The 12789-nt window shown below is 35.9% G+C and overlaps 1 protein-coding gene and 1 long non-coding RNA gene across 3 annotated transcripts in view; one reads left to right on the forward strand and one right to left on the reverse strand.

The window, feature by feature from the left end:
• Nucleotides 1–2294, reverse strand: part of LOC107665087 (uncharacterized) — a 4498-nt gene extending 2204 nt beyond the window's left edge. The window contains exons 1-2 of the mRNA XM_016455840.1: nt 2216–2294; nt 1736–2107 (exon numbers count right to left, since the gene is read on the reverse strand). Of these exons, the coding sequence (XP_016311326.1) occupies nt 1736–2107; nt 2216–2276 (433 nt within the window). The 5' untranslated portion in view covers nt 2277–2294. The remainder of the gene's footprint in view (nt 1–1735; nt 2108–2215) is intronic.
• A 7256-nt stretch (nt 2295–9550) lies between these two features.
• LOC107665086 (uncharacterized) lies at nt 9551–10783 on the forward strand. Of its 2 annotated transcripts, XR_001631516.1 has the most exons (4): nt 9551–9789; nt 9911–10186; nt 10338–10584; nt 10712–10783. It is a non-coding gene; the product is annotated as an uncharacterized LOC107665086 (long non-coding RNA). The 2 variants fall into 2 exon arrangements; XR_001631515.1 differs by having other exon boundaries at nt 9553–10186.
• Nucleotides 10784–12789: the final 2006 nt, after the last annotated feature.

Below are 12789 nucleotides of genomic sequence, written 5' to 3' on the forward strand. Positions count from 1 at the left end.
GACCTACAATAATGTACAGTATTTGAAAAATAATGTGTTTTTTGAACATTAAAGCATGTCAACATATTCTGTTACACCAAATACACAAAATAATGATCTTTAAAATAGCATCATATGACCCCTTTAAAGCAAGACAAAAATATATGCCAGTGGGGAATGAAAACCTAAGTTGATTTTTCCGAGCTGATTGGCAGATGTGTCATTTTTTTAAATCATAGGCTCGCTTCATTTTGATAATTTTTCAGAAAACAAGACTTCTTATCATTATGTAATTTAATCTTGATTAAAGAGCTTTTTGACATTTGCACTGGAAAACAAGACAAAAATACTGAAGATGCTTTTTTGCCGTATGATCAGAAAGTACACTAAAAGTTATTCCCATATTCTAGTTAAGATATTTTTGTAAAATTAATGAAAAAGTAACAGAGATTGGTTGGAATTTGGATTTTCAAACTTTGAATTTACTTAAAATTTGATTTGACATTGTTTCCGTTCATTTAAATTAAATTTACTTTCTAAAACTTGTAGTAACCCTAAAAACAATATAAGTGCTACAGAAAAGTGAGGTTAGATGGACATTTAATTAGTCAGAAATATGACTTCTCAAACTAAATTTTATTAGTTGTGGGTTAGTTGGTAAGTTGAAGATGGTAAATTGAGATTACTTGACAAGTTGTGAAATGACTGACATGTATTACGCCCAGTGCTGGTTACATAACTTTCAAATTGTAGTCTGTGATTCAGATTACATGATGAAAATTGTAGTTAGCAACGTAATTACTCATTTTAGGTAATGTATTCTGATTACTTTTTAGATTACTTTTAACCTTGTTTACTACTTTTGCCTTATTACTTTTTAACTTGTTTTACACTAACCATTAAATGTTCCATATTGATATAAAAAAAAAAAAAAAATGGTATCAACATCATGAAGTGCATTAATCATTACGCCAGGGTTTCCCTAACAGGGGTTAATGTAAGAACTACAGTGGGTTTGTGAGTTGATAAAAAGCTAATAATTAATTCAATCATAAAAATTAAAAATTAAAATACATTATTTTAAACAAAAACAATGTAACTGTCAGACTCTGTTCCATGTTTTGTCTGTGTCTTGCTCCCCAGGTGTTCCTTTCCCATGTTTAATTTGTCCCAGGTGTTCCCCATGATGGTTCATGGATCCCAGGTGTGTCTCGTCATCCCCTCCTCCTGTGTGTATTTAAAGTGTTCCCAGTCCCTAGTTCTCTGTCCGCTGTTGAACGTCTTCGTGTACGTCTTCCTGTGTTCGTCTCCCTTGGTTCCTTGGTGCAAATAAAGTCCTGTCAACATATTCTCCAGCGTCTCCTCGTCCCTCGTGTGTGTGCAACGTGACAGTAACACTAAAAAGAGAAATATTTAATTTGTGTACCTGCATGTCAAAGGTTTACTGAAGATTACTGGTTAGTGTTTCACAGCTATACTGTGCATCACCAGTGTTTAGTAACGTGCATAATTGTTTCATGGTCTAATTGCTTGAGAGGTGCTTTTTTCACCAAAATTCAGAAGCATGAATCACAAAATTATTTACATGTCATTGAAATGACCAGTAAATATTGTGAAAAATGCTGCTCTCAATCACAAGCAGCAACATCCATATATCCCAAACTAAAAAATCATGTACAAATCTCATCTTACCCATTCCTCCCTTCACTGATAAATGAATGAAGGTGTAATTGGAAGTAAAATTGAAATCTGTTACCGGTACTCCGATCCTCTGCATGTTGACCCTCGATCTCTAGTCTGATGGGTTTGTCGAAGAGCATCTCTGTCGTGTTAGACCTTGTTCCACAGAAATAAAGACCTGAATCTGACTCTGTTACTCCATAAATCTCTAGCGTGGCTCTGGTGATCCATGTGTCTGCAGTGATTTTCAGACGAGTAAAGTTTTGATTGTAGGTGGTCAGAAATTTTCTCCCTGTTATGTCTGTCTGTGCAGAAATCATAAGATCGAATCGGCTAGCTCTGAGGTGATACCAGGCGACTTCATATCGATTTCTCATGCTGCAGTTCAGAATGATGCTTTCTCCTTTCTGAACTCTCAGCAGATCAGAAGATCCTAGTAGTGATGCATCTGAAGAGACATTGATAATAATTACTATATTGGTTAAAAATAATATTTACATTTATAAGTTTAAAATAATTATAATTACTAAAATAATTATAAAGTTTGAAAATTTACCACTGGAAGTGATTTGCATATTTCCAAACCAAAGTACACAGAAGAAAACGATATTTTTCATGTCTTGTCAGGTTTCTGCATGAAGTGCAAAGCCTTAAACCACTATTCATTTCCTGCTATATAAACTGCTATTCACTTCCTTGGTAATAGCTTCCACCTGCTGCTTTTCCGGCTTGGGCTGTGAAAACATCTTTATGCAACGCCATTGTCAGTCGTGGTTTGCATGAGATAATGCACTACCTGTAAATTCATTTGTAGCTGCACAAAGAATTTTCCATGCACATAAACAGCTACAGTACACACTGACAACCATGTATCGTTCTCGCATCCCAATTTGGTTTATTTCAGTTCACAAAATCCAGGATAATGTGCCATTAATACACAAGTCAGAATGTAATATTCACATATTGACCTTAAAATTGTTGGATTGAGTTGCTTTACCAGATCCCGTCAGAGGATTCATTACTGATCGAATATTTCTTCTTCTGAGACTAAATTTAGTCAGTATCTCCTCCTAGAGTTTTCAAGCTACAACCACCAAACCTGGCTCAGACCTTCAGGCTGGTCTGACTCTGATTGCTGTAATTTTTCTCACTAATCTGACTTATGGTTTTCGTAAACCAAATGATCAAAACTAGGAAAAGTAGGACATTCATTAGGGGGGGTCAAAACTTTTGTACAGTAACATGCACTAGCAACATGTTAAAACATGCGGGCTATGTACTAAATCATGTTAGCAACGTTAAATTATGCTAGCAACATGCTAATTCATACTAACAATGTTTATAATGATAACAACATGCTAATTCATGTTTGCAATGTTCTTCTAATGCTAGCAACATGTTAAATTATGCTAGCAAGTCAAGTCAAGTCACCTTTATTTATATAGCGCTTTTAACAATACAGATTGTGTCAAAGCAACTGAACAGCATTAATTAGGAAAATAGTGTGTCAATAATGCAAAATGACAATAATAAACACTCATTTTTCAGTTAAAGGCAGTTCATCCAGCTCAGTTCAGTTTAAATAGTCTCTGTGCAATCAAGTCAACGATATCGCTGGAAATGAAGTGTCCACAACTAAGCAAGCCAGAGGCGACAGCGGCAAGGAACCAAAACTCCATCGGTGACAGAATGGAGAAAAATCCTTGGGAGAAACCAGGCTCAGTCGGGGGCCAGTTCTCCTCTGACCAGACGAAACCAGCAGTTCAATTCCAGGCTGCAGCAATGTCACATTGTGCTTTTCTGTAGGATAGGTTACTTTCCCGCCAAGCAATACGAAATAATGTACCTCTAGTTTTGTTTTCCTCCAGCTGCGCTCCATTATCCGGGCTGCTCTCTTTAGGGTGCGAGTGTGCTCATTATACCATAGTGTCAGACTGTTTTCCTTAATCTTCCTTAAGCGTAAAGGAGCAACTGTATTTAAAATGCTAGAAAAGAGAGAGTCCATAGTTTCTTCTAGCAGCATGATAAAACATGTTAACAACGTGCTGAATCATGCAAGCAACGTTAAAACACAGCAGTCTGTTAAATCATGTTAGCAACATGCTAAAACATGATCACAACAATGCTAATTCATGCTAGCAGTGTGCTAACAACATGCTGCTAGCAGCATGATAAAACATGCTAGCATAATTTAACATGTTGCTAGCAGCATGCATGTTAGCAATGTGCTGAATCATGCTAGCAATGTAAAAACATGCTAGCAGCATGATAAAACATGCTAGCAACTTGTTAAATTATGCTAGCAGCATGATAAAACATGTTAGCAATGTGCTGAATCATGTTAGCAACGTTAAAACATGCTAGCAGTCTGTTAAATCATGTTAGCAACATGCTAAAACATGATCACAATATGCTAATTCATGCTGCTGCTAGCAGCATGATAAAACATGTTAGCAATGTGCTAAATCATGCTAGCAATGTTAAAACATGCTAGCAACATGCTAAATCATGTTAGCAACATTGTTAAAACAAAGTTATTTCACCTCCTACCTACACTATCAGCACACCAAACATAAAGTGTGAATAAAGTGTGAAAAACTCAAAATGCTCAAAAATGGAACCAAATAAGTCGCAAAATAATGGTCATTTCTTACTGGGCACCAATGTAAGGTAGCTAACGCCTTCTCGCTAAATGTGGCTAGATCACATCATATCGATGAGTCTCAGAAACTAGATAAGGTTTGTCCAAGAAGTCACCAGTTTTGTAGCTAAAATCGTTAAATCGTTAAACTCTGCTACGCACCTCAGTTGTGCTCAATCCTGTTCTTGGAGATCCACCTTCCTGCAAAGTTCAGCTCCATCCCTTATCTAACACATCTGAAGCAACTAATTAAGATCTTCAGGAGCACTTGATAATTACAGTGTGTTGTTGGATAACAAGATGGGGCACCCCTGAGGTGCCTTAATGCACAAAATAGCCATTATTTTTCTACTTACTAGATCACACTTCTCTAAAGGCCTCTGAAGGGAGATGTCACATTTCTGTAAATTACAACAGTATGAGGTGAGCATATGAGATGTCCCCCATTAGAACAGGCCATTCATTTCTTCTATTCATTACAAGTCTGTATAGGCCTATGAAGTGGAATAATGTCATGCATCATAAAGTATTAGTGTTTAATGTTCAGTACCGTTGTGCTGAAGAGTAGAGCTAGTGTTTGGCTACATGGGTTATGTTTGTGTATTTTGCTCCACTCAGTGAGCAATTGCTGTATTGCAGTGACAATAACTTCCAATTTGCTATGCAAGCTAGAGAATGTTTTAAATGTACAATAACAACCAAGAGTCCAAATTACTCTTTTTCTACTTTTTCTGAGCAATTAGTTGTGTAATATATTGACAAATGTTTGGAATACTTTCCTTTAGTGTGTCATAGCTGTTAAATACAAACCTTTTACTCAACACACAGCATGACGTCTGCCGATTGAGCAGATTCTATAGGTGTTTTTACAGAAATAAGGTTTTTAAGATGGAGTAAAGTCAAATTATCTCAAAAACGCTTCAATAAAATGGTTTAATATTAAGTATGCATATAGTATTGAATGTCCCCTACAAGAATTGACCATTCAATTTGTTTTATTATTATTACTTATTAAAATCAAGGTCTCTATGGGCTTCTGGAGTGAAGTAATGGCATATTTCTCAGGAATGCTGCAGTAATTAAGTAACCTTACATATTAACCAAGTGTGTAGAGGTGTTGGAGGTCCTAGATATGAGATAATCATCTTATTTCTACGCATTGTAACTTCTTACATATAATTATTACATTTTGCTTGGCAAAATGATTCACTGTTTAGGAGGGAGCGTGGTGGGAAAAACGGTGTAAATGCAACCAAAACAACCATGCATTTTAAAAAAATTGCTCACGCTTTATTAAATGCAATTAACAAATCATCTAATACCATTAAATATGAAGTGTCTGCATAATAGTTTTATCAAATTGTAGGGCTTGTTTTATAGAGAGCTTGATTAATCAGGCCAATAAGCAGTGTTGGGCAGTAGCTAGTAGTGTAACTAATTACTAATAAGATTTCAGTAATAATATTAGTTACCATCCATAAAACAGCTTTTGATGCCTCAACCCCGCTGATTTGAAATCCAACAATCCAATAATAATTGGATTCTAATTGCTAGAATTATTTTCATAATTTTCACGACTCGCACAGGCACATGAAGCCACCAGTGCATCAGGAAAGCTTGAAATATGAAAAAGCTTATATCAGAGGATGGAAATATGCATGTATACACATGACTTTGAATTAATACAACACTTTTACTTAAAAGTCACTATCAGTCACTATTGAGTGTTTGTCAAAACTTCTGACTGCGATCCAATGTAGATTTTGGTCAAATGTTGAGGCAGAAATATATTGTTAGTAATATTTTATAAGATTTTTTTATGGGGAAGAAACACAATTACAGCTTCTGTGGGGCGTGAAGGAAAGTAATGTAACTAGTAGTGTAACTAATTACTGTTGCCAGAAAGTAATAACTAAATAAATAATATTACTTTTGAAAGGAGTAACTACTAACGAGTAATAAATTACATTTTTGGAGTAACGAGCACAACACTTCCAATAAGAGACTAAAAACTTCAACATTATTTTAATACCAGTCAAAAGGTTTTGAACAGTAAGATTTTTAATGTCTTTTAAAGAAGTCTCTTCTGCTCACCAAGCCTGCATTTATTTGATCAGAAATACAGCAAAAGCAGTAATGTTGTGAAATATTTGTACTAGTTAAAACAGCTGTTTTCTATTTGAATATATTTTCAAATGTAATTTATTGCTGTGATGTGCAGCTGTATTTTCAGCATCATTACTCCAGTCTTCAGTGTCACATGATCTTCAGAAATCATTCTAATATTCTGATCTGCTGCTCAAGAAACATTTATTATTATTAATATTTAAAACAGTTCAAGTACATTTTTTCAGGATTCTTTGATGAATAGAAAGATGGAAAGCTCAGCATTGATCTGAAATAAAAAGCTTTTGTAGCATTATACACTATACCATTCAAAAGCTTGGAGTCAGTATTTTTTATTTTTTTTTTGGGAAAGAAAATATAGAAATTAATACTTTTATTTAGCAAGTATGCTTTAAATTAATCAAAAGTGATGATAAAGACATATTTCAAAATATTTCTATTTCAGATAAATGCTGTTCTTCTGAACTTTCTATTCATCAAAGAATCCTGATAAAATTCCACTCAGCTGTTTTCAACATAAAAATAATAATAAATGTTTCTTGAGCAGCAGATCAGCATATTAGAATGATTTCTGAAGATCATGTGACACTGAAGACTGGAGTAATGATGCTGAAAATACAGCTGCGCATCACAGAAATAAATTAGTTTAAGCCCCCTTCTTGAATAGCCTATATTAGTCCCATAACTGACTGCTTAAAGAATGTAATGTACTCTCTGTACACCTACTACAAAAATGTGCATTAAAAAAAGAGGATGAACCCACAAAATAATTGTCCTAGACATAAGTCCACTTATCCTCATGGCCGCGGGAACTAGGGGTGCTGAGGGTGTTTTACTGCACTGCAATTTAAGATGACACGGCTTGAATTTTTTTCTACGTTTTTAATTTTCCACAACTTGAATGTGGTTTGTGACTTCTGGATCACAGATGGAGTGCTGGGACTGGGAGCGGGAAATTTCTGCCTCCGTATCTTTTTTGTACTCTGCATTAGGGCTGGGTTTTGACCAAGCGGCAACCTCCCGCTCTCTCTCGTGAAGCCAACACGGAAGTGACTTAAACTGTAATTCATCGACTGGCCGCTAGAGGCTGGCTGCAAAAGAGAGTCAGTCCCATAGACTCCTCATGTTAAAATGCCCAACTTTACAGCAGAAAAAGACATGTTTACAGCCTGGTTCAAAAAATGATTTTGGTCTATATAGCTACTTTTGCCCTTCATGACAACTGTGAGGGGGGTGAATTTTTTTATAACTCATCCGTTTAAATTATATTAAGCCTTAAAGTTCTGCATAATTAAGGGCGTGGCCACTTGAGTGACAGGTGGATTGCCGCTGCTTTCATCTCCGTCGAGCTAGGTGGGCGTGGTTTCAGCAACCCGCCTCTTTGCCCATTTTCGATTATCCAGGAGTGACGCGCTGCCAAGATGGCGACGGCTGGCTCCGCCCACTTTGAGCTTCAAAATCGCTATTCGGAAATCTACGTGTGACGTCACGGACACTACGTCCATGTTTTTATACAGTCTATGGTTTTGACACAAATTTCACAATTCGATTCGATTATCCTTCACAAGCTTTCGATTCGATTTAATATCGATTATTTGGGATATATATCATGTACAGGACATGGCAAATTTTCTCAAGAAAAGATAAATCTCTCAACTAATGCTGTAAATATACCTGAGAGTCAATCATATGGAAGGTTGAAATTTGCTGATTTGTAAACAAACACTTAAATATACTAAAAGTTTTTGTAATATTAAAGTTATAATACTAACTTTAACTTTAAATCACATAATTATATTTCTACTCCAATTCGTGTTTTGAAATATAAACATTTAAATGGTGGTTGTCACTAAAACTTCAAACATAAATTAAATATTGAAGAACAGTAAAACAAATTATAATTAATGTTATTTGGTGCATATATTTAGCAAAATGCTCCTCTAGAGTACATTTTTCTAGCCGACTAATGAGTTTATGCTCACCGAATATGTTTTTCTGTGGTAAATGTGATGTTACGTGACGTTGTTTACAAGCTATTGTCGTCTTTCCACATTTGAAACACTGATCGAGTCATTTTCTGACAGGCTAGACTCGATTAAAATCTAGAAATCGATATTTTTTTTACTCAGCCCTACTCTGCATGCTTTTCAGGGTGTCTTGATTTTAAATGATAAATTAAACTGATCATGCTGTACATTTTTGCAGATGTACCCCTTCTAGACAGTTCAGCAGAACAGTGTCTGCAAACGGACGTTGTGCGTCTTTCTCGGACACTTTAAAATGTTTCCATGTTTTCTGCATTTGAAGCATGCTACGCTGGTTGCTATTTGATCGTGTAACCAAAAACGTCATTGTTCGGTAAAATTTATTCAGTCTTTTCACTTATTCGGCCGAACACCAAAAGTGTTTTTGTTTTTTGCTATTTTCAGCCAAATAATTTCGGTTGCATTCGGTGCATCCCTAATTTCTGTATTTTTAAACCAGCGGAGCAACTGATGTTCATGTGTATCATCAGCAGACTCTACTACAATACAGAAATGGAAAGTGATCGGCTAAAAACAAACTCTAGCTGGTCAATCATGTGAATCTCCAATCAGTACTTCCTAAATCTTCGGTGACCAGCTATATATATATATATAAGTGCATCAATGACGTCACAGACTCCTACACGCACCAATTACAGGGCTCCAGACTACGACCAAATGGTGGCATTTTACGACCATTTTAACTTAATGTGCATCCACATTAAATTAATCAACCCCTGAACATAAACTTAAAAACTTTGCACATTTGCACACTCACGAAAAAAAATACTAATGTGCCTTGTCTCCATTTCTGTGACGTTTTTATGTAAGATATTACTGTTTATGCACTTCAGTGTAGTCTGTGTATAAATGTTCAATCCTATTTTAGTTTTTAGCTGTTATTCAACTCTTTTAGTTCTCGTTTAGTTTTTGTAGTCTAGTGTTGCGTAGCAGCATGGTTCTGGAGGAGCACTGTTTTGATTCAGCTGTATAGAGCTAAAGTGATAATAAAGCCACTCTGACTGGTCTTCATGACTCGTCTGGCTTGCTTGGAACAGGAGTTTGTTCAGTAGTGGTTCACAGGCATTGTGAGGCGTGCTGTAACGGGCCAAATCTTGTTCACTTTCACTCTTTAAATAGACTGACGGTAGACACAAAGTCCAATTAAGTTTGTGTGCAGTTTCTTCTCATGTGCTGTAAAGAAGTGCTGGATAATAGTAAAACAGTGTCTGTGTTTCTGCTTACTTCAGGTGAGATCTGAGGATCATATAACCACCCTGTTTTCTTTCTTTTTTTTATTAGGTGCATGCATTTTTTTTCTGCTGTTTGACCTGCCTGGTGAGTATGTGTAACATAGAAAATTTTTTTTTAAAAATAGATTTGGTGACATTAATACGATTAATAAATACCACATTTGTATCAATACTGTATAGTGATTCAACGCTGTGTTTATTTGTAGGTGCTTCTTCTCTAACTGTGACGGGACAAAAGGGCGTCAATATTACCCTGCCGTGTAATTCAAGCAAAAATGATTTATCCACTGTTCTGACATTTGGGTCCAAAACTGCTTATGGTAACCGTCAGGATGAACACTTCAGGGGCCGCATGCACAAGAGTGGCAACTGTGACCTCGTTCTACAACACTTAAAGACCACTGATGCTGGCAAATACAATTTAAAAGTTTATGCCAACGGTCAACTACTAGACAGCTACAGTTACGACCTCTGTGTTGATGGTAAGGTCAAAACTGGTTTAAATATTGATTTGGGCTTTTTGTTGCTTTTATTTGGTACCAGTGTTTATTTCATATTACGTGTCATACCACTCATCATCAGTATTATGAAAGCGTCATGTCACAATTATGCTGTCGTTGTATTTCTCTTCAGTTCATTTAACAGCACGGGTAGGCGAAGAGGTAAAGTTTGACTATCTGCCGCGTGATGCTGGGAGCGTCAAGCATTTTACAAACACAGGCTTGATAGATGTGTGGAGAAGAGAGCAGGGTTTCCTGACTGATCGACTGGCCGACAAGAATGACCACCTGACCATTAAAAACTTCACATCAAGTGACGCTGGAACACAGAGTCCTGAACAAAACTGGAGGAATCCTGGTGACTGTGACGGTCACAACAGGTGAGAGAAAATTGATGGATGTTTAGAAATATTAATTATAAAGTGGACAGGTGAGGTTCAATTATCATGATTTGAACAGCAAAATGAATACTAACCTGTGTTATTAACCTTTTAATATCCTGTACAGAATCAGGCACAGCATCAAAGGACAAACAGGACCGCACACGTGATGACAAAACTGATGGCACTGAACGAGTTCGTAAGTAAAACAGGAGGCATTGAGAGCTTTACGAAATCTTTAAGCAGCGAGTTTAAAAAATAAATAAATAAATAAATTGTGCTCTCTTCCCACTTTCCCCTTCCAGATGTTTGTATTGGGGTGCTGGTGCATGACTGGGTGTAAACCATATTTTCTACTGATTGAGAGGAAATACTGCAGTATATTGACTTAGAATGCCCTATTTTACTGTCATGAGTGAATATTGTAGAAAAATTCCACTCTAAATAGTGACGAAACACAACCCATTAATGCATGTTAACCAGGAGTCACTCTCATTTATAATCGCGACATCGTCTGATAAAATCAACATGCATGTACAGTAGATGCATGTTGAGCAAACACCGGTATTTGGTATGAACCGGTATACCGCCCAGCACTATGTTCAACCAATATTACCTGTTATAATGTTTTTTTTTGTTTTTTTATGATATGTGGTATGCAACTGCGACCGCACGTTCTGGACTTGCCAAATGTCTTGTCTATCTATGTACGACATGATTGTTTATTTGCTTTTGTCATTGTGCAGCGTCCTTGATATGGAGGACCAAACCTGCAGAAATAATAAATAAATAAAGAAAGAAATAACAGGAAAATAAAGAAATAAACGACTCGATAAAAACAAATATAGTTCATTTGTAATAAAATTTAATCCTGAATTTATTTTTGACCTTTTTCCTATATGTATTATTTTCTGTGTTTATTTTTACATTTATTTTTATTCTTTAAGTTTTATGTACTTTTCTTATTTATTTTATTGATTTATTTACTTATTTATGTATTTTAAATGTATTTATTCATGCGTTTATTTATTTTTTTATATTTATTTATTCCAACATGTATTAATTTCCAGATTTATTTATTAATTTATTTATTTTTACTTTTCGTGTGCAGCATGGAAATGAGGGAGGCGGTCCTTGCGGAGCTCCGGTGAATCATTGGTTGAGAGAGCTCACGCAGAAGCGTCAGATCAAACTAACGATCGGAGTTTGTTTGATCAACTGTGGAGTTGCAAGATATTTTCACAGATTCACATTATTATGTCGAATTACACAGAGAAAATCGTGACTCCCAAAAGCATTGTGAGCCTAAATGCAGTCCTAAACCAGTTGCACCAAAGGACCTAGTTAGACCTACGGTCTACTCGGGCTCACAATGCTTTTTGGAATCGCGGCCCACTGGCAGTTGACGTTCATTTATTTTTATATTTATTTATGTATTTATTTATTTTAAGTGTATTTATTCATGCGTTTATTTATTTTTTTATATTTATTTATTCCCACATGTATTTATTTCCAGATTAATTAATTTATTTTTACTTTTCCGTGTGCAGCATGGAAATGAGGGAGGCGGTCCTTGCGGAGCTCCGGTGAATCATTGGTTGAGAGAGCTCACGCAGAAGCGTCAGATCAAACTAGAAATCGGAGTTTGTGGGATCAACTGCAGAGTTGCAAGATATTTTCACAGATTCACATTATTATGTCGAATTACACAGAGAAAATCGTGACTCCCAAAAGCATTGTGAGCCTAAATGCAATCCTAAACCAGTTGCACCAAAGGACCTAGTTAGACCTAAATACTCAGGCTCACAATGCTTTTTGGAATCGCGGCCAAAAAGCATTGACGTCTATATTCGCAAGTTTAGGGACCATCTCTAAAGTTAAATACGACATTGGTATACATGATTGTAACTTCAATAGCATTTGAAGAGAATGACTTACAGTCACAAAACCAACTGTAAAGTGTTCATCTACGAATCAGGTATATTTAGCAATATTTAGATATAATTTGACAGTTTATTTTAACAAAACATCACAAATCTAACGTATGTCGTATGTAACTTTATAGACGGTCCCTACACTTGCAAATATCGAAAGTCCAACGTCAAGCCAACTTTATGGCAGTGGGCCGCGATTCCAAACCTTTGATGCAACTGTTTTACGATCAACTTAATGCTTTTGGGAGTCTTTTCTCTGTAATTACAAAAT

This window comes from Sinocyclocheilus anshuiensis, unplaced genomic scaffold, assembly GCF_001515605.1.
Source record: "Sinocyclocheilus anshuiensis isolate Anshui unplaced genomic scaffold, SAMN03320099.WGS_v1.1 scaffold439, whole genome shotgun sequence".
In the NCBI taxonomy this organism is placed as follows: Eukaryota; Metazoa; Chordata; class Actinopteri; order Cypriniformes; family Cyprinidae; genus Sinocyclocheilus; species Sinocyclocheilus anshuiensis.